The following is a 21,094-nucleotide window of genomic DNA, read 5'->3' on the forward strand; positions in this document are numbered from 1 at the left end:
CCAGGCATTTTAGCTTTCTAAATTTTTATCTTTGCTGTTTTAAATCTGTATTTTAAACTCCTCTACTGCTGCTAGGTTTTATTGTGGTTGTATTGTTATATTGTGGTTTTAATGTTCTATATATTTTAAATTGTTTTATTGTGTGTTGTTTGGTTTTAGTTTTTGTGAACCGCCCAGAGATCTTCGGCTATTGGGCGGTATAGAAATAAATAAATAAATAAACCTGTGGCAAATTCTGAAAGAGATGGGAGTACCAGACCACCTTACCTGTCTCCTGAGAAACCTGTACAAGGGTCAAGAAGCAACAGTAAGAACCAGACATGGAACAACCGATTGGTTCAAAATTGGGAAAGGAGTACGACAAGGCTGCATATTGTCACCCTGCTTATTTAACTTATATGCAGAGTACATCATGAGAAACACCGGGTTGGATGAATCACAGGTCGGAATTAAGATTGCCGGGAGAATTATCAACAACCTCAGATATGCAGACGATACCACCCTAATGGCAGAAAGCGAAGAGGATCTAAAGAGCCTCTTGTTGAGGGTGAAAGTGGAGAGTGCAAAAGCTGGTTCGAAACTCAACATTAAGAAAACTAAGATCATGGCATCTGGCCCCATCACTTCTTGGCATATAGAAGGGGAAGAAATGGAAGCAGTGACAGATTTTATTTTCTTGGGCTCCAAGATCACCGCAGACAGTGACTGTAGCCATGAAATTAAAAGATGCTTGCTCCTTGGGAGGAAAGCTATGGCAAACCCAGATGGCATAGTAAGAAGAAGAGACATCACCTTGCCGACAAAGGTTCATATAATCAAAGCTATGGTTTTCCCAGTAATAATGTACGGCTGTGAGAGCTGGACTATAAGGAAGGCTGAGCGCCGAAGAATTGATGCTTTCGAACTGTGGTGCTGGAGAAGACTCTTACGAGTCCCCTGGACTGCAAGGAGGTCAAATCAGTCCATCCTAAAGGAAATCAACCCTGAGTGCTCATTGGAAGGACAGATACTGAAGCTGAAGCTCAAATATTTTGGCCACCTAATGCGGAGAGAAAAGTCACTGGAAAAGACCCTGATGCTGGGAAAAATTAAAGGCAAAAGGAGAAGGGGACGGCAGAGGATGAGATGGCTAGATAGCATCACGGATGCAATGAATATGAATTTGAGCACACTCCGGGAGAGAGCAGAGGACAGGAAGGCCTGGCGTGCTATGGTCCATGGGGTCACGAAGAGTCGGACACGACTTAACGACTGAACAACGACAATTGTTCATTTGTAGTTCTATATTTTTGTCGCCAATACCCTTGTGCATTGCAGTTCTATACGAGAGGAAATTACAGTATCAGGAAGGAATTCCAGATGGTACAAGTTGTTTGACGATAGAAGGTCGGTGGTGACCTCCTCCTTCAGAGGTTTTTAAGCAGAGGCTGGATGGCCACTTATCAGGGATGCTGTAGTAATGGGTTTACTGCATTGGCAGGGGATTGGACTAGATGACCTCTGGGATCCCTTCCAACTCTATGATTCTATGTACTTCTACTTTTCCATTTCTGTTAAATATTTGGCCTGCTGCATAAATCTTTCTTGCACATTTATCTGAGAATTTAAACTGCTATCATAGTTTGCAACATGTACATAAAACTGTATCTTGTCTTAAACTTTTATTTGTAGGGGCAACAAATCTTGGTTTCGGACTGCTGAAGTTTAAACTTAAAAGCATTTATTTAACATTATTTTTCTACTTCCATAGGAACTCAAAATGCTTTCTCCGCATCATTGAATATTATAATACAGCTGATGGATATTATTTGTTTTAAATCTAAGGACAGGTTTTTATCAATGTGAGTATATCTGTTCAAGACAAATTGCTATTTATGGAGCTGGCCTGTTGCATATTAATGATTAAAGACATTCATTATGACTGGCCACGACTGGGGTCCAGAAATAGAAGGAACATCGGCATTAATGCATAACTAGATGGAGTACGTTTGGCTCATTTGTGCTACAACACTCGCTCTTTTGGAAGTAAACTCCTTTCCAAGTTGTTTGTAATTGTGCTGTGAGTGTGTTTGTGTGGGTGTGTGTGTGAAGGTGGTTTGGCTACCAAAAATATAAAGAGTAGCTACTTGGATTCCGACATCAGTCCCAAATTGTGAGGACAAGCAACTCTGGATTGCACTCTTGTTATTTAGGAGGGAAGGACTTTTCCCCTTCCACAGAATCACCATCCGCCCCCACTTCCATCTCAGATTCGATCTAGAAGATATCCTTGTCCCATTTTTAGAGGATTATGGCGACTGGTGCCATGATGGTTGGACTGGTGGTTGCACCAATGGGATGGATCCTGATGCTGGCTGCTACCGTCACCCCACAATGGCGTGAATTTGCCCAAAGACCTGACTTCCCTCAAGATGTCTCCTTCAGCGACGGCCTCTGGGAGAGCTGTGTGGAGGTGAGCAGCATATATAGCAAGGAATGTCGACCTGTCCCAGAAGAGTTGGCCATCTCCTGGCCCATTCAGATGGTGAGGGCCCTGACTGTCCTCTCGGTGCTTGCCGGCTTCCTGGGTTATGTTCTGAGCCACGTGGGGGCACGTTGGTGGTCTGAACGGCCCAACAACTACCTTGCAGGAGTCTCGGGGCTCCTGCTCCTGCTCTCTGGAGTATTGTACCTCTGTGCTACATCCTATATGGCATACAGATCCCTAGCTGACATTATCAACCCACAGATCCTAGTTGAGGACAAGTACCGTCTTGGCACATGCCTCTATCTTGGGTGGATCGGAGGAGCAGCAGAGGCCTTTGCTGGAGTGTGTCTGGCCACAAGTTTCTACAGGAAGAATGACAACAGCGTATGGAATCTACCTGCACCCTACAACATTGATTATTAAGGAACAGAAGGTCTTTCAGGGTAACTGGTTGGAGAAGGAACAAAATGGGTTGGTGGCTCTTCTGATCCAACCACATTAGCACTCTCTGTATGTGGCAGGACACCCCCCCCCCCAAATATTTGCAGGTTGTGGTTCAGTAATAGCTAGCAATCTGGAACATGTTGTGTTTAGGGTGGCCATGTGTCTTCCTTTACAGAGGACAGTCCTCTACTTGAAGGGCTGTCAGAGGACAGTCCTCTGTTTGTAGGCATCCTTTATTTCTATTCTGGGAAACGTAGCCCTCCAGCTATTGTTGGATTGCAACTCCCAGCAGCCTTAGCCATGCTGAGGGATAATGGGAGATGCAATCCAGCAACATCTGGAGGGCCACATGTTCCCCATCTCTGCTTTATTTGAAGGGCTGCCCAGTTTAACTATAAGGGCCCATAAGGAGGGAGAGCAGCCTGGGGCCTTGAAGTTGCCCCTTAACAGCAGGCTCAGCAGCGGGCACACAGGTCACCTGGGCGCAGTTGCCCCCACTGTGGTGAGATGTATTGCATTTTTATTTGAATTATAGTATTTCTTTCTAAATGTGCATCTTGGCCCCTAGCCAAAAAGCCAGATGCAAAGCCAGATGCTTCTTAGCCCGAATCCGGTATCATGCGTCAGTCCATTTGTGTTAATTCCAGTGCAGTCACATATGAATAGTGGTTTGATGGTCACTTTTGAAACGCAAACACTCGTCACAACAGCAATCATAATCACGCTCCCAAGTACAATCCAAAAATGCAGGCAACTGTGTTGATCCATGTCAACAAAGTTCTAGCAGTTTTCATCTCCATTAGGAGCAGGTCTTTTGTGAAGCAAATGGGTCTTAATTGCCCATTCAAGACCAAGCTACTTCAAAACACTTCGCATCACAACAGCTCTTAACAATATATTGTTGCTGGGAAAATCCATTTCCCTTGAGGACTGTAGCTAAGGTCAGAGGGAACAGGGAAGCTTGAGGGCAGTGGCAGATGATACTACTCATTCCTGCTACTCAAAACATTTTGGTGCTTCAGCCCTGTGAGCCCTGCCTTTACTCCACCACTGCATATGAGGGATCCCCAAGAGAAGGCAACCTGATCGTTAAAACAGTAGGGTGTGGATTTGCTTTGCACGTACAGCACAACCCTATGCATGTTTACTAAGAAATAAGTCCCACTGTGTTCAGTGGGCTTACTCCCAGGTAAGTGTGCCAGGATGTCAGTCTCAGTCTTTTGAAATTAAGCATGGTGGTTGGTTGCTGCTGCAAGACTCTTAAAGTACAACTATCACCTTGGTCCAAAGATACACTGCAACTTTCCCAGTACAGTTGTCAATGTGAACATCTCTAGGATGCCTCTTACAGTTATCCAAACTTCTGATTAGTTGAAAAACACCCAGGTATTTTTTAGTAGTTTGCCCCTGCCCCCTTTGCCTCCATACACCACTGGAATGACCCCACCCACCCCACCCTCTGGCAAAGAGCTTCTCCAAAACTGGATTTGGCCCTTGGACTGAAAGAGGTTGGACACCCCTATTTTAACAAATCCTTTCTGTGCTTGGCATTTACAATTGCTTGCTGATCTGTAAGTCATTTGCTGCATTCTTTTAAATGGAAAACGTTGACTCAAGTGCATAAAACAGTAACATTCCTCATAGGGTTGCTGCGAGAGCCAACAACCTGCAAAACTTCTTCAGTGGTAAATATCAACCAAGGTGTAAAGCTAGAATATTCGTTTTGACTTGCATTTTCAGCAAAGCTTTCCCCCAAAAGGATTTTTTTGTTTTGTTCTGAATACCTTCAGTATTAAAACAGGAACCATTCCAGTGGCCAAGAAATAAATGCCCTGCACAGAGACTGTTGGCATTGCAGTTCTGGATTTGACCACAAACATTCCTTCCTAGTTACTTAGTGATGGGTGGAGGCAGGAAAAGTGTGCGTGTGCGCTAATTATTGACTAGTGGGAAGTTTAAATACTGTTTCTTTCCAAAATAAACATAGAATCTCAGAAAGCAAGGGTGGGTGACTTCTGGCCTTCCAGATGTTTTGGCCTACCATCAACCCTTGCCAGCGTACCAATGGTGAGTGATGATGGGAGTTGTTAGCCAAAACATCTGAAGCCACAAGTTGCCCACACTTGTCATAAAGGATCCCACAGAGGGTGGTCATGTGTCCCATTTTAAAGAGGACAGTCCTCTTATTTGAAGGTGTCCTCTGTCTGAAGCACTTTCCAGTCTGAGTCAGGTTAAAAGATAATGAAGGTCGCGTGGGTAGGGGGACTTGGAGTTGCCCATCAACAGCACCTGGACAGCAGGCACACAGCTCACCTGGTCAGTCTTCCCCACTATTGAGAGATGTATCTCTATTCAAATGATAGTCATTATTTCTAAATGTGCAGTTGTACCTATACATTGGCATATTCAAATTTTATGCAAATCAGTGTCCTCTTTTCTAATGATACATTTCCTCTTTTCTTTTTTTGGTGATATGAAAGTGGCCACCCTAATCCCACACTCTGTTTTCTTCTCAGCAGTCAAAGTCTTTGCCAAAAGGAGACCCTCCTTAAATCAAAACCAACAACATTTTGTTGCACCTTCAAAATGTGGTTCAGGGGCTGAACTGAAGCCATAAACATGGCAAAGGACAGCCTTTTAAAAGGGCGGGGGGTACTGTTCCGTATAGGTCTACAAATATGCAAGGTGAACATGTGAAGATCCAACATTTGTGGCCCTAGCCAGAGGACACTGTTCTGCTACAAGTTTGCATTCTCTGTCAGCAAGAGTCAGTGCAGAGCAGTTGTCAGAATGTTAACTATGTCATGGATAAGATGCTGGACACCCAGGTGCAAATCCACCATGTGGATTTTAAATCTCATAGGAGTTAGACTGGCCCTGTTCCTGATGGTTTTTCGGCAAGCAGTAAGGGCATTCTTATTTCATGTGGCTTTTAACAGTTTAATTTTTCTGAGACAGAAGGTTTAATTTCTCTCCTCTCAGTGGTTCTAAATCTCCAGTCCTAATCATGTTTAATGTTTTAATTGCCTTTTGCAGAAGCTCTTTTAACTAGCTTTGCAGGTATTAAGCTGGAACTTCAGAGCAAAGTGGTGGCAATACGTTCTGAAATCACAGGCGGCTGGGTGAGTTGCCCTCAAGCCCAGCGGGGTCAGCTCCTGGGGCCCCAGCACTCACCAGTATCAATGCCTGCCCTGCCCGCCCCCACACACCACTGGGTCAGGGAACTACCATTTTAAAGTTTGCTCTGGAACAACCCATGTCAGTGGCACTGTGGGATATTAAAATGGCAGCTCCTGCCCAGTGCTGAGCAGAGCATCACTGCTGCCTTTGGTACACCCGGTACGCCGACATGGGCCAACAGAGGAGGGTCACTGGGGGGCATTGCCAGGGACGCCCTCAGACCTGGAACTGGTCCAGGCTGCTGCTCTAGTGCTTTGAACTGACATGAGTGGACAGATCTTGCAGCCTGAGGGCCGCATCCCATTTCAGAGAAGCTCTCAGGGGCCAGTGGTGGGTGGGGCTGAAAGCAAAAGGGGCAGAGCCAAAGGCAAAGAGGGCGGGGCTGGGAATACCAGCATATTTTAGCTTGAGGTTCTTACTGCTAGTAAGTACACCTTAGAGTAGGGGGGTGGGCAACTCTGAGTGGTCCGAGGGCGAATTCCACCCCACCACCTCCGGGCCTGTCCTGGGCTGCACTTCTGCCGTTGCCCCCCCCCCCCAAGACCACCCAATGGCTTGCCACCAAAATTTGTCAGTAAACCACTGTAGAGGCTTAGAATGGACACATTTAGCGTGAGAAGTGTGACTGTTCCCCTTTTTCTGGCAAAAAAATAAAATGGGGGAAGTGGGGACCACACTGGGGGGGGGGCAAAGGGACACATGTGATCTGTGGGCTGCATTTTAGCCACCCCCACCTTAGAGGCAGCAACTTTTTAGAATTGGGGAAAAACGGCAAAAACTGGGAAACAACCCAGCAATCGGTGGTCAGGGGAGAGGGGGTGGGCCTAAGTGAAGGGGCGAGGCCTTCTGAGGAACGCTGGAGGGCCAGATTTGGCTTGCAAGCTCTGAGGTTCAACACCGGGGCATTGTTAGGGAATGGCCCACCTGGGCACTGGCCCCAGATCTTTCGAGCTATCCTAATTGCCATTTTTTTACATTTTCCCATTGACTTGCATTGGAAAACAGAAACGTCCATCACTTTTTTATTTGGTATGATAAATACATGAAATTTGGAAACCTGGTAGCCCCCATGGAGCTGATTGAACCTGCCCAATTTCAGGCAGTGGCTTTTGTGCTAGCCACAGGTAAAATTTGCTATTTTCAAGAAAATGTCAAAGCAAAGAGCTACAGCTATTTTGTGTTTCCACATACATGCATGGAATTTGGGGACCTGGCAGTCCCTATATAGATGACTGAATCTGCCAAATTTCAGACAGTTAAGCCTAGTGGCTTTTGTGCTAGCCACAGGTAAAATTTGCTTTTTTCAAGAAAATCTGTCAAAGCAAAGAGCTACAGCTATTCTGTGTTTCCACATACATGCATGGAATTTGGGGATCTGGCAGCCCCTATGGAACTGACTGAACCTACCAAATTTCAGAAAGTTAGGTCCAGTGGCTTTTGTGCTAGTCATGTGTAAAGTTTCCTTTTCTCAAAGACTAAAGCAAAAAGTAAAAACTGCCAAGCCGCACAGGGGATTAGAGATCCTAATCAGAAGGTATTTAAGGTGACCATTAAGAGGTCACTATGCCTAATCTCTGGTATAGGTTTTTTTTGAGGTACAAAAAACCTCCCTCCCCATACTTTTCTGCTCTTACCTGCCCACTGTTGGGAGCTTGCTTGCAATGAAATTTTGAAGAGGGAGAAGGAAGGGAAGAAAGATCTTCATGTGAAATACTGGCATTTCATACAGCACCTGATTTTACTGCCCCAAAGTGGAACGTTTGGCTTCTGCAGAAGTTTAGTAGTTTCAGTACAGCAAAAGATCCAATCAGCCTCCACAAACTTCTTTCTCCCCCTCCACTTTAATTTCACTGAAATAGCTGTAGGACTCAAATTATTTCAAAAGGAGGGTTAGGACTATGTGGCATCATGATTGAGGAACTGCTAAGGCTTTTAAACAGGTTCTACAGTTTAAAAAACGCTAGGAAAAGCCCTCTGCCATCTCACCTCGTAAAAGTTAATGTAAGTACATGCAATCCTTACAACCCCGCCACAGCTTCCTATGAAGCAGAGAGGTATCAGCAGGCTTGTATGTGCCTGATCTTGTCTCATTTCGGAAGCTAAGCAGGATCAGCCCTGGTTAGTACTTGGATGGGAAACCGCCTGGGAATGAGGCTTCCTGCATTGAGCAGGGGGTTGGACTCAATGGTCTTGTAGGCCCCTTCCAACCCTACACAGTTCTATGATTACAGGATTCTATGATTACGACCTTTCTGAAATGAGCCACTTGGCTTAGGGAATTCTCTCTACCCCCCCCCTGCATTTCCAATCACCATTCTTCTTTTCTTCTCCCCTCCCTTCCCCTCCCCTATCCTGTTCTTTCCATCTTTCTCTTCTTTATTCCACCCAGAGCATATCCTGGGGAATTCTTAAAGAGAATTCTCTTTGGTGGGCAAGAGAAGTTCTGAACTGTACTTGACTTTATACAAACAGACAAGAGGGTTGGTTTTTCTCCTCACTCAAGTCTTTGAGAAAAGTGGGTTCACACGGTTGCAGAGAAACAAATCTGGGGCTGTTTTGTTTGTCAGTTGCCATTATCCAGCAATAGGAAGGGCTGTAGCTCAGTGGCAGAGCACCTGCTTGGCATGCAGGAGGTCCCAGGTTCAATCCCCAGCATCTCCAGGTAGGGCAAGGAAAGGATCCTGTCTGAAACCCTGAAGAGCCGCTGCTGCCAGTCATTGTCAACAATACTGCGCTAGATGGACCCAGGGTCTGACTAGGTAGAAGGCAGCTTCCTATGAACAGAAAGCTTTTATAAAAATGTGAGCTCTTAGTTTGTTTGTTTTTAAGTGGAGGGGAGATAAATACTTCTATACAATCCTATGTATGCCTACTCAGAAGCCCCATTATGTTTAATGACGTTTACCCTCAAGAAAATGTGCATAGGATTCCAGCACAAGTCACTTTTGCAGGGAGGTTTGCACCTTGATGTTCTATATGTTTACTCAGAAATAAGTCCTGAGTTGTGAGCATGGTACTGCAGGCTTAATACAGTGCCTACCCAATTCCACAGTGTCATTTGTGGTTTTTTTCATTTTGCATGAACTCTAGCTTCAGTGGTGAGGGAAAGGCACTTAGTACATGCTCAGAGTTTCTCCATAAATGAGCCCTCGTTTTGAAAACAGACTCATTGGCCGAATCCTGGTGAAGTCTTGGCACAAATGAAGTTATGGGGAGGACGATACAATGAGAGCTTGTGCGTAACAAGGAAGAGGTAAAGGAAAGTTGCACAAAACAAGACATCTGTTTTTATGAACAGTTGCTGGAGGATGGTAGGATGAGAAGGGAAGGTTGCACAGAGGGGAATAGAATTGGTAGGGGGAGAATGTAAGTGCTCAGTGGTGAAAGAAAAGCATTCTGCATATGCTCAGAGGCACTCTATATTTAAGAACATAAGAACAGCCATGCTGCATCAGACCCAGGTCCATCTAGTCCAGTATACTGTTCACACAGTGGCCAACCAGATGCCCATAGGAAACCCACAAGCAGGACATGAGTGCAATAGCACCTGCCCACCCATGTTCCCCTGCTGCTAATATTGGTGAAATGTAAATACATTGTAGTAATTCTAAATTTGCATGCATGTCTATCCTTCAGAAACTTTGCAGGTTTCTTGCCTGGGAGACACCTCTAATGACCAGTGCATTTTCATACAAATTTACCCAAAATACTATTGGGGAAGGGGTGAAGGGAAAGCAAATCACTCCCTCCCCGAAATTGGAGATCTCCCCTTTCATACGAACTGCTGCACCTATCATTCTGAAACTTTGCTGGTTTCTTCCTTAGGGACACCTCTAGGCTGTCTGTAATTTTCAGAACACTGGTCCACAAGGAAAATAAGGAGAGAAGTATGTCCTCTTTTGGAGACCTCAAAATGTCAAGGCCACCCTTGCACAAAAACGCTCGTGGCTATCATTCTGAAATTTGGAGACATGATCTCCTCTGATGGGGCAATGAATCCTGAAATGTTTACCCAATTCTTCCAAGTAATAAAAATGTTATTGGCAGTTCCCTTTAAAATAAAATCAAAATATAAACCCTGCACCTATTTTTCTGACATTGGGCAGGTGTAATCTCCTTCTAGTGGGTGACTATGCCTGAAATGATTATCCAGTTCTGACCAAGATAAAAAAGTTACAGGTGTTTTTTTTTAATTTCCAATGGTAGTCAACAGGAAGCATAAAGGCTCATTTTTCCAAACCTTGACTCAGGTTTGGTGCTGAGCTGAAATGGTCTGACTACAAATTGGCCCGAGCAGAAGCGGGATGTTTTCCAAAATGCTGAATCGGGGTCTGAATTGAAGTGGGGTGGGGGGTCAGTGCACACTTCTTATGTATGTATGTAATCTATACACACATGCAAGCACACCACACACACATATATATGTATTAGAGGTGTGCTTAGAGTCGGAGATAGATGGATGGATGGATGGATGGATGGATGGATGCAAACTTTTATGGGCCTGTGCTCCGGATCTTTTAAGAACCTAGCAACACCCCTGGTTCAACACCCTTGATATAGTCGAAGCTCAGCTAGTAGAACTGAGACCTGTACAACAAGATTTCAAGAGCAAGGGATGATTTCCGTATGATTCTCTGGAGTGAGTTTAAACATAAACATTGATTGCGTTGTTCTTCCAGATTCTTGATTGATCACAGCTTGATGTACATTTCATTTTGCGACTGGATAATTTGCAAGCTGTCATTTTGAAATATGAGTAGTGTGTCTGACATATCTGGAACTATATTTTTTAAAAAACTGCTTTAACCATTTATTAGCAGAAGCAGTAGACAGTAAAACATTTGTACATGTTGATGCTGCTTCTGTTAACCAAAGCCAGTTCCTCACGCAAACTGTCATCATGTAGCATTTCAAACTTCTGATTTACCCTTATGTCTTTTTAGTTACTGAATACATCTGAGGAAGAGTTTCAACTTCAACAGAGGTTTTCAGAGACTTCTGAAGGGAAAGGAAGCTGTAGCGAGCCGTGTTTGAATCCTGACCTTTTCATCTCGCCTGTGTGTTAATCCACGGAGAGACTTGTCAGGCTTCTTTCTGCACTGTCAGAATGTCTCCATCTTTAAAAAATAATAATGATGATGTCCACTATGCAACGAACAAACCCGTCTTCCTCTTTCAGTTCAGCAAAGGGTTCTGTTCTTCATCGTTCATCCAGATCTCTAGAATGAAGGGGCCATCTGCAGCCAGTGGTGCCAACAGAGCAGGAATTTGGGGCAGCGGTCTGGGGCCCCCTCAGCATAATGAGCAGGACTGGCCCCCAAACACAGCAGGGCTGGCTTACCATGACCTGAAGCGAAGCAATACACGTTACCATCGAAAGAGGGGGACCCCTGTAAATCTAACATTACCTAACTGCACCGCTGTCTGTAGTCTTTTAACCCCACAGTGCGTGTATCCTGCCGACAGAGTTTATGAAGCTGCCCCTTCCTCCTCCTCCGGGTTGATGTCTGAGACCAAGTCTGTTCTTGCACCATGCTCCTGGCTAATCTTTTTGGCCCACCATGCCTGAATTTCCTGGTACAACTCCTGATGTTGTTCTTTCCAGTGTCTGAATTTCTCGGAGGTCAGTTCAGAGTCATCCAGGAGAATATCAAGCAGCTGGAGCTCAGCCGTTTTTGCCTAGAGAAGGGAGAGAATGTTCCATCCTTAATGCTGGATGCATTATTCACTTTGATGAAAGGCCAACGAAACTCGGAATAGCAAGGAAGCCAGTGCAGTGCTTTGGTACACAACAGTTGACCCTTGAAGGCAGGTCAGTCACAGCCTTCCTGTTGTAGGGTTGGTCCTGGTTCTGCATATGATAGAGGTCATATGCTTCTTTGCTGAGGTCCACTGAGGATTAAATGAGAGGATCCAGCATGGAAAGAGATGCCTAATCTCTCTGAGGGCCAGCAAGATGCATAGTGATTAGAGTAAGAATGGGGAACATGTAAGGCCAAAACATCTGGAGCCAAAACTCCCATCATCCCTCACCATTGGCTATGCTGCCTTAGAGCTGATTAGAGTTGCGGTCCAAAACATCTGGAGGGCCACACCTTCCCCATGCCTAGATTAGAGTGTTGCGCTAGGGCCAGAGACACCCAGGTTCAAAGCCTACTGGGTGAGCTTGGGCCAGGCACACACACTCAGCCTAACTGCCTTCACAGGGTTGCTGGGAGGATAAAACAGGGTGGTGGGAGAATCATGTATGCCACCGCCCTTTGAGGAAGGACAGAATGAAATGTAATAAAAATCAAATAAAGTCCACCTTTCAAGAGTTTGCCCCTGAGCGCATGCATGCTAGGGGCTGTATCCGGTGGTAGTCCTACTAAGAGCATTTCTGCATGAGGCTAAAATCCTGCACTCTTACGGGGGCTTCTGCTTCTTGATTCCTTGCAGAATTGCAAGCGGCTCCTTTTCACATAGTTTTTTCTGGGAATTTTCTTTCTGGGCAAGTTCTATATGTTTCATTATACAGCCCTTAGATGGTGCTGCAATACAGTGGGATTCCGGAAATTCACCGGAAATTTATTGCGCTTTGAAGTCTCTTATCACATTTTCCCTGTCAAGAATTAAGCTGCTATAATGGCTAGGAAGGATGGGAGGAGCCCTGGAGGTTGACAACATTGTGTAAAGGTCCCACAAAAAAACATTAGTGACCAATCACAAGAACTCAATAAAAGCCTCATGTGGAAGTGCTCCAAGAGAAGACCCATTGAAAAGTTAGACTAACAGTGATTACAACTGTATGACACAAAGAAAGCTAGCATGGAAATAACCAATGCTATTTATGTCCTTTCCAACATTTGCCCCCAGATGGTGAAGAATTACTTCCATATCTCAAGGATGTTGTGCAATCGGATGTTTGGCCTTATCCCTCTGTAGTGAGTTTGTTGATGAGCAATAAAGTGGACTTCATAGCACTCCTATATGCTGTTGGTAGCCACCTAGAGACCTGTGTCGTTTGTCCAAGCCAGCAGCTTTATGGTTAATAAGGAGAGCAGGCCTCTCACACAGGCTAGTAAATTATAGCTTTCACCTTGAAGCTGTTTTGCCCAGCTAGATGTCAGCGCCTAGAAAACGAGAGAGGTTTCGTTTCCCACGGGAAGGAGCCCCTCACCCCCCACCCCTTCTGGGATAGACAGAAATAGCCTGTCAGCTCCTGAGCTGCAGGGAGGCATCTAGCAGAGAAGCTTATAAGATCCAATCCACAGGCTTTGCGCTTTGGTCTTGCTCCAAGGGGCAAAGCTCCATTGCCAGCTTGGAGAACTTTTGCCGGTCCTAGGAGAATGACTTCTGTCTATCTTGGGGACTCAGATAGACATATCAGCTTGTGACAGGGGTGCCTGCTGTGTCAACTGATGAGAGGTGTGAACTTTCTTTGCATGTATACTCTGCATCAATTTTCTATCAATAAACTGTCACCCTTTTGCACAACTGGCTTTGTTTCATCTTGGTAATCAAAAGAATCTACTTTGACTGGGACCTGACAGAATCAGAACCCCAGATTGATACACCAACCATGCTCCCCAGCTCTCACTTGGGAAACCAAGAAACTGAGAAAGGGGACGGGCCCCAGAAACAGAGCAGTCTACCCAGTGCAGTGACACCTGCCTTGAGTGTGCTTTGAAGGGTCCGGACAAGATGCACCTTCTCATTGATCTCCGGGTTTTTGTTGCGTTTGACGAAGGATTTCCGGTAGTATTCACGGGTGAACACTTGCTGCTTCCCAATGAGAGACACCCCGCCTTGCTTCAGACACTTGATCAGTGACTCAAGCTCTTCTCCTGCAGGATCTGCAGAAGACACAAGTTGGAAAACCATAAGCTAAGGGAATAGGGGGAGCTTACTGGAAGAGCTGGGAGAATGATCCAAAGCTACAAGAAATCTGATTTCAATTGCACCCAGAGCATGAAGGACAGCCTCCAAGTATAATATCTGGTAGTTACAGCAGAATGCTGAGAATTTTAAAACAACATTTGAAAAATAAAATTATTCTTGTCCCTGAGCAAGCAGGAAAAAAAAAATTTAAAAACCTGCACATGGGTAGTTTTGCAAAAGGCTTCAGAAGTTAGAAAGAAATCAGGACGGGGCTTCCATAATTCAGGCAGGTGGGACGTCCTTCCACACAGTGCTGGTCCCAGACTCCTCCTGTTCCACAGCCCATGATGAAACAGGGGCCTGCATTCGGGGTGGGGGGTGGGCGGTCTCATTCTCTCCAAGGGCAGCAGGGATGGATGGTGTCCCTGATCTGGACCGGGACTACAATACAGGGCAAAGAGTTAAAGCCCCCTATCTCCCATGCCAATGTTCCAAACAGATAGAGCCCTCACACCTGCAATTTACTTTTTAGAAGCCATTCACATTATTGCTAATTGTCTGAATGACGTTGTGTCTTTGGTCCATTTTCTACAGCCAAATTAGCAAGCCACCAGGTGAGTGAAGGAGACCTGGAAAGTTGATAAGAGTGTGCATGTGGGGGTGCGGGGAGAGATCTCCAACTCCAGGAGCTGTTGTATGGCAACAAATACCTTTAATATTTCACATAAGAAGGATGCCATAATCCCCCTAAGGCAAGGACAGAGAGAAAGTAGATGGGGACCTCCTGGTAGATTGCTGGTTGGTTTGTAGCAGATCATCAAAGGTTCCTGACTCCCAATTGTTTAATTCTCTCTCACTTTGGCTCTTAGGATCCCTGATCAGTAGTAATTCAGAAGTAGATTTATACTTGTACATGCAGGTCGACCCAGCGTATGGCTCATGGAATTGGCTCCACCCCATGATCCACTGTTTGAACCTGGACCTAGTCAGAGGACCTTGGGGTTCCAAAAAAAAAAGTTAAAATAAAGGAGACTCCACAAGGCTGAAGTCCCTAAGGTGTGTGCCTCTCTTGCCTGCATCCCTATCCCTCAGCTTGTACATTAGTCCACTCAGTTATTTTAGCTCATCTGTCCACACATATCTGCCCAGGAGGCAATCACATGAAAAAGAAAGACCCAAACTGAACTTGCTAAATCCCCTCCCCATAACAAAAATTGGATGACCATCCCAAAAGTTTAGATTTCAGACTCTTTAACTATGTCAGTAAAGTACTGTGTGATTCCAGTTTGCCCTTCATTTAGCTCTGCCTACATTTATATGTTTAAACCTATCTATGGTTCCAGGCCATGGTCTGAAGGCACATGAGGCAGCCACCTTGCTGAAGCTAAGCAGGTGTGGGCCTGGTCAGTGCTTGGAGGGGAGACCACCTGGGAACCACATGTAGCCACCTTGAGTTCCACAATGGAAGAAAGGTGGGATATAAATGTAATAAATAAATACCAGGTGAGGCAGTGGCTGTTCTGAATCAGTGCCTGGGCACGGTAATAGACTGGATGAGGGCTAATAAACTGAAACTCAATCCAGACAAGACGGAGGTACTGTTAGTGGGTGGTTCGTCTGCCCGGCTAGGTGATATTCAACCTGTTCTGGAGGGGGTTGCACTCCCCCTAAAGGATCAGGTTCGTAGTTTGGGGGTGCTCTTGGATCCAGAACTGTCACTTGAGGCACAGGTGAACTCAGTGGCACGGAGCACTTTTTATAAGCTTAGGCTGGTATACGAACTACGCCCTTATCTGGACAGAGATAGCTTAGCTACAGTTATCCATGCTCTGATAACTTCTCGTCTGGATTACTGCAATGCGTTATATGTGGGGCTGCCTTTGAAAACGGTCCGGAAACTTCAGCTGGTCCAAAATAGGGCAGCAAGATTGTTAACAGGGACTGGCCTGCGAGCTCATATTACGCCAGTACTTTTCCAGCTGCACTGGCTGCCAGTCCATTTGCGGGCCCGATTCAAAGTGCTGGTGTTAACATTCAAAGCCCTTAACGGCTTGGGGCCAGGTTACCGGAAGGATCGCCTCCTCCCATATGTGCCTGCCCGGACCTTAAGATCATCGTCAGCGGCCCTTCTCCATGAGCCCCTGCCAAAGGAAGTGAGGCGGGTGGCTACTAGGAGGAGGGCTTTTTCTGTTGTGGCACCCCAGCTCTGGAATGAGCTCCCTAGTGAGGTTCACCTGGCGCCTACATTGTATTCCTTTGGGCGCCAGGTGAAGACCTTTTTATTTTCCCAGGCATTTTAGCATTTTAGCTTTCTAAATTTTTATCTTTGCTGTTTTAAATCTGTATTTTAAACTCCTGCACTGCTGCTAGGTTTTATTGTGGTTGTATTGTTATATTGTGGTTTTAATGTTCTATATATTTTAAATTGTTTTATTGTGTGTTGTTTGGTTTTAATTTTTGTGAACCGCCCAGAGAGCTTCGGGTATTGGGCGGTATAGAAATAAAATAAATAAATAAATAAATAAATAAAGCCAAACACACCTCGGAGGGGGGGTCAAAGTGGAGCTCACCTGTCGGAGAGGGAGATGCTGTGCTCTCATTTGCATCTGGCCGTGGGAAGGGGCTGGCCAGAGGGCTCCCACTTGGTGAGTCGTTACTCCCAGTGGCACCCATCAGCGGTAAATCTCTCTCCAACTCCCTCCACTTTGGCTGCAAGAAAATAAGATTTGATTCTAGGCGTGCGAGAAATGGCGTCGGGGAAGGACTCGGAAAGATGTGTCAAGTGGGGCTTTCCTCCTAGCAATATGATTTGGGGTGTGCACAACTGCAGGGAGTGGGGGACCTTTTTCAGCCTGAGAACTGTGTTCTCTCATGGTAACAATTTCCAGAGGGGCAGCTGTGTTAGTTTATTGCAGCAAAAACAATGGAGTGTCTTGTGGCACCTCAAATGTATTCATTTAATTTCTCTATTACATTTCTATACTGCCCCAAAGCCGAAGCTCTCTAAGACTAAGAAAATTGATGCTGGCATAATGGACGTCTGACCGTTGGTGGACTTCTGACCACACTGTTGACAATTCTACATATGTACTGCATGTAAACCTGAACTTCTCCATGGATCTGGGGCCGTAGCTCAGTGTGACAGAGCACCTGTTTTGCATGGAGAAGGTCCCAGGTTCGATCCCCGGCTTCTCCAGGCAGGGTAGGAAAGAATCCTGCCTGAAAACCTAGAGAGGCGCTGCCAGTCAGTGTTGACAATACTGGGCTAGATGGACCAAGCGTCTGACTCGGTATAAGGCAGCTTCCTATGCTCCTATGATCTGATGAAATGGGTCAGAGTCCACAAAGACTTATGCCAGAATAAATGTGTTGATCTTCAAAGTGCCACAAGATTTTTTGTTGTACTCCCTCATGGGGAACCTTCCAGGGGCCACATGCCAGCAGTGGGCGGGGCCAAACCACACACGTTCCCCCATTCACACATACACACACCCCTCCATCCATCCCACAGTCATAGTCACTGAAACCTCCCCTTCCCATATCTCTCTCCCCTCCCCATGCAGCAATGAGGGTCTGGGGAAAAAAAGTCCCATTCACGCAAAAAAAGGTCCCATTCACAAAAAAGGTCCCATTCACGCAAATTGGACATTTCCCCCTAAGCCTAACTGCTGGAGGGCGGGCAGGGCTGAGAAGGGGAAGCAACGGACTGGATCCCCAACCCTGTACAGCTTTCTGGCAGGTGGTGCAGGCATTGGGCAGCATCCACAGCTGACGTAAGCGAGGGGCGGGCTCCTGCTCCCCAATGGCGACACCCTTAACGGATTGGGGGGCAAAGTCACTTCAAAGGCCAGCCTTGCTCAAGGGCTGGCACACCTGTGCCACATCCAGGTTGGCAACGACGGCCCACAGTATCGGCACAAGCTGTGGTGGGCCTGATCTTGTTTTACTCCCACTGATGTTTTCCCAGCATTTCCCAGTTTTCCCATTCAGCAGCTGGGTTCTCTGATATCTGAGTTCTCGCCCTTGTGCCAGGGCTGGGGAACCTGCGGCTCTCCAGATACTGGGTTTTCCTACATGAGGCTTTTATCGAGGCTTCTGTTTCCGGATTCTTTGCAAGATTAAGATTTGGCTCCTTTACATGTGATTTTTTTCCCAGAGTTTTCGTTCTTTTCCTTTTCTTATGTTCATTACACAAGCACTAGGTGGCGCTGTGGTATAGTGGAATTGTGCAATTACACTCTAGGCTTTATCCTGCCATTCACAAATAATATCAGAATTTCCTTGTTAGAAAAAAATCCTACTAAAATGGTTGCAAAGCACGGGAGATGTGCTGGAGGATGACGCCGTCGTGTGAAGAACCCACAAACTACCATCAGTCAGGAATCATGAATGCACAATAAATGCCTTGTGTAGAAAGGCTCGTTGTTGGACTGCAACTCTCATCAGTCCCAGCCAGCATAGCTGACAATAAGGGATGATAGGAGTTCAGCATCATCCAGAAGGCCACAAGGGTTCTCTACCTGTGTCCTGTGCTATGCCAAACTGTGTAGGTTATGGCCATTTGTAACCCATTTCCTGTCTTAGCCTCTTCCATCTTGCCCCTGCTCTGCACTGCATGCCTAAAAAAAAATCTATCCACTGTTTGGATCTGTGACTAATCAAGAAAGAGATCTTGGGGCTGTGATGGATATAGCTAAATGAAAACATCCACAGGCAAATTCTGTGCTAGGGGCTATTAGGGAATGGGGTGAAATTAAGATGGCCAGTCTATATGAATCTACGGTGCAGCTACATCTGTGTAGAGTTCTGGTTGCTCTGGTTTTCACAGAGCTGGAAAAGGTACAGAAATGGGCAACCAAACCAATCAGCTTGGAGTTATAAAGTCTGGGGCTTTTTAATTTGTCAGGGGAGGCGGCTGGGAAGAGACATGATTGGGAGAGAACATGATAGATGGCATAATAGAAGTTTATAAAATTGCCTTCCTTTGCCTCTGATAGAGTCAAGCAGATGCTTAAAAAAATATCTTTATTCTAAGCGATTGGATCTGATTACAATCTCACAGATGTCTTATTAGGCCTCATCTGGAGTACTGTGTCCAGTTCTGGGCACCATACTTTAAGAAGGATGCAGACAAACTGGAGAGGGTTCAGAGGAGGGCAACAAAGATGATCAGGGGACTGGAAACAAAGCCCTATGAGGAGAGACTGAAAGAACTGGGCATGTTTAGCCTCAAGAAGAGAAGACTGAGGAGAGAGAGGATAGCGCTCTTCAAGTACATGAAAGGTTGTCACAGAGAGGAAGGCCAGGATCTCTTCTCTATCATCCCAGAGTGCAGGACACGGAATCATGGGCTCAAGTGACAGGAAGCCAGATTCCAGCTGAACATCAGGAAAAATTTCCCAACTGTTAAGAGCAATACAGCAATGGAACCAATTCCCTAGGGAGGTGGTGGGCTCTCCCACACTGGAGGCATTCAAGATGAAGCTGGACAGCCATCTGTCAGGGATGCTCTGACTTGGATTCCTGCACTGAGCAGGGGGTTGGACTTGATGGTCTTGTAGGCCCCTTCCAACTCTATTATTCTGTGATTCTATGATTATTCTTGTTGGTAACCATTATATGAGATGACATTTGGTCTGGAGAGCAATTTTATAACTCTTACTGTCCCCCCACCCCACCCCCAATCATTCACAGCACTGTGCCTTCAATGTATGCATTCTGCCTTTGCAGAAGGGAGATTCGATAATACTCTGGTCCATCAAATACTTTGTATTTGTGAGTCTGAGGACGCTGAGGATGTTTCTGACTATTTACTAAGATGTTCCCTCTTTAATATCCTAGGCATAAATTTCTTGCTATCATTCTCCAGTCCCTGTCAAGCTGCGCCCTCTTAGACCAAGCAGTGCTCTTCTCTCTGGCATTGATGTTTTTACCACTGTCCGGATAGCAAAATTTCCCTTGGCAGCAAGGAGAATACACACCAAATCCTAGACAGCATAGGGGAGATGTTTCTGTTGGATATGTGTATGTATGTATATAAATATGTGGCTGTACTGTTGTTTTTTCTTTTCATGTATATTGTGGTGGCCTATGCTCCAAGTAGTAGGGTTGACCTGACCTATAAAATGTGTGCAGTGCAGAGCAAGTGGACAGAGACATTTTTCTCCCTCTCCCACAATATTAGAATTCAGAAATGGAAGGGCAGTAGATTCAGGATAGACCAGAAGAAGTGCTTTGTCACATGTGATTAACCTGAGAAACTCACTGCCACAGGATGTGGACCTGCCTTAGATAGCTTTAAAAGGGAAAGAGCCAAAATTCATAGAGGAAAGGTCTACCATGAGCTATTAGGGGGGATGGCTTAATGCAGGGGTGGGCAACTTGTGGCCCTCCAGACATTTTGGCCCTCCAGACATTTTGGCCTACAACTTCCATTAGCCCTAGCCACTATAGCAATAGTGAGGGCTGATCAGAGCTGTAAGGCCAAAATGTCTAAAGGGCCAGAAGTTGCCCACCCCTGGCTTCACTGAACTGCCATGTTCATGGGGGCAGTAGGATGGCCAACTGCCTTCTTGGCTTCTGGGGACATCTGCTGGACAACAGTAAGAAACAGGGTGCTGGATCAGGCGGGCCTTTGGGCTGATCCAACTGGGTGTTGTTAACTCAAAACCTCATGCGTGGAGAGGAACGGCTCATGCCTGTGCTGAGGTTTTGGCGCCCCTCCACCGCCACTCTCCCTCCCCAACAGTCGTGACTATGAAACGCAGGAATCAATCAGGAAGATACTCGCCAGGTCAAAGCTCTGCCTAGGAGAGTCCTCTTCGGGGTCCTCTGCTTCTGTTTCACTGTAGCAATCTGTAGGAAACAAAGCCCAGAGGAGGAGGTCTCAGTGGAAAACCCAAAGCGGGAAATATTGCGTTGCCCCACACCATGGTCCAAGCATGCCCCATTACCTTCCCCAACCTGGTGCCCTCAAGATGTGCTGGACTACAACCCCTATCAACCCCAGCCAGCACGGTCAATTACATGCACTGGGCTATAACCCCCATCATCCCTGGCCAACATGGCCAATTAGATGCGTTGGACTACAACCCCATCATCCCCAGCCAGCACAGCCAATTGGATGTGTTGGGCTACAACCCC

General features: G+C 46.0%; 2 protein-coding genes across 3 annotated transcripts in view; one reads left to right on the forward strand and one right to left on the reverse strand.

Annotated features, from left to right (window-relative positions):
• The first annotated feature begins 2,290 nt into the window (after positions 1-2,290).
• Positions 2,291-2,890, forward strand: LOC146338075 (claudin-1-like). The gene has a single exon (XM_084816354.1). It carries the CDS (start codon positions 2,291-2,293, stop codon positions 2,888-2,890), a length of 600 nt encoding a protein of 199 aa, XP_084672480.1.
• Positions 2,891-10,755: 7,865 nt separating this feature from the next.
• CNKSR1 (connector enhancer of kinase suppressor of Ras 1) overlaps positions 10,756-21,094 on the reverse strand; it is a 55,669-nt gene continuing 45,330 nt past the window's right edge. The window contains exons 18-21 of one of the 2 annotated variants that reach the window (XM_084815799.1): positions 20,742-20,806; positions 16,522-16,660; positions 13,745-13,926; positions 10,756-11,770 (exon numbers count right to left, since the gene is read on the reverse strand). In XM_084815799.1, coding sequence (XP_084671925.1) covers positions 11,561-11,770; positions 13,745-13,926; positions 16,522-16,660; positions 20,742-20,806 — 596 coding nt within the window. In that variant the 3' untranslated portion in view covers positions 10,756-11,560. The remainder of the gene's footprint in view (positions 11,771-13,744; positions 13,927-16,521; positions 16,661-20,741; positions 20,807-21,094) is intronic. The other variant, XM_084815800.1, reaches the window with a different exon arrangement.

This window comes from Heloderma suspectum, chromosome 10, assembly GCF_057233095.1.
Source record: "Heloderma suspectum isolate Gila_16-S chromosome 10, 16-S_ref, whole genome shotgun sequence".
Taxonomy (NCBI): Eukaryota; Metazoa; Chordata; class Lepidosauria; order Squamata; family Helodermatidae; genus Heloderma; species Heloderma suspectum.

Excerpts from the sequence above, each read along its gene's own strand:
- LOC146338075 (XM_084816354.1), top strand. The coding sequence starts at position 2,291 with ATGGCGACTGGTGCCATGATGGTTGGACTGGTGGTTGCACCAATGGGA.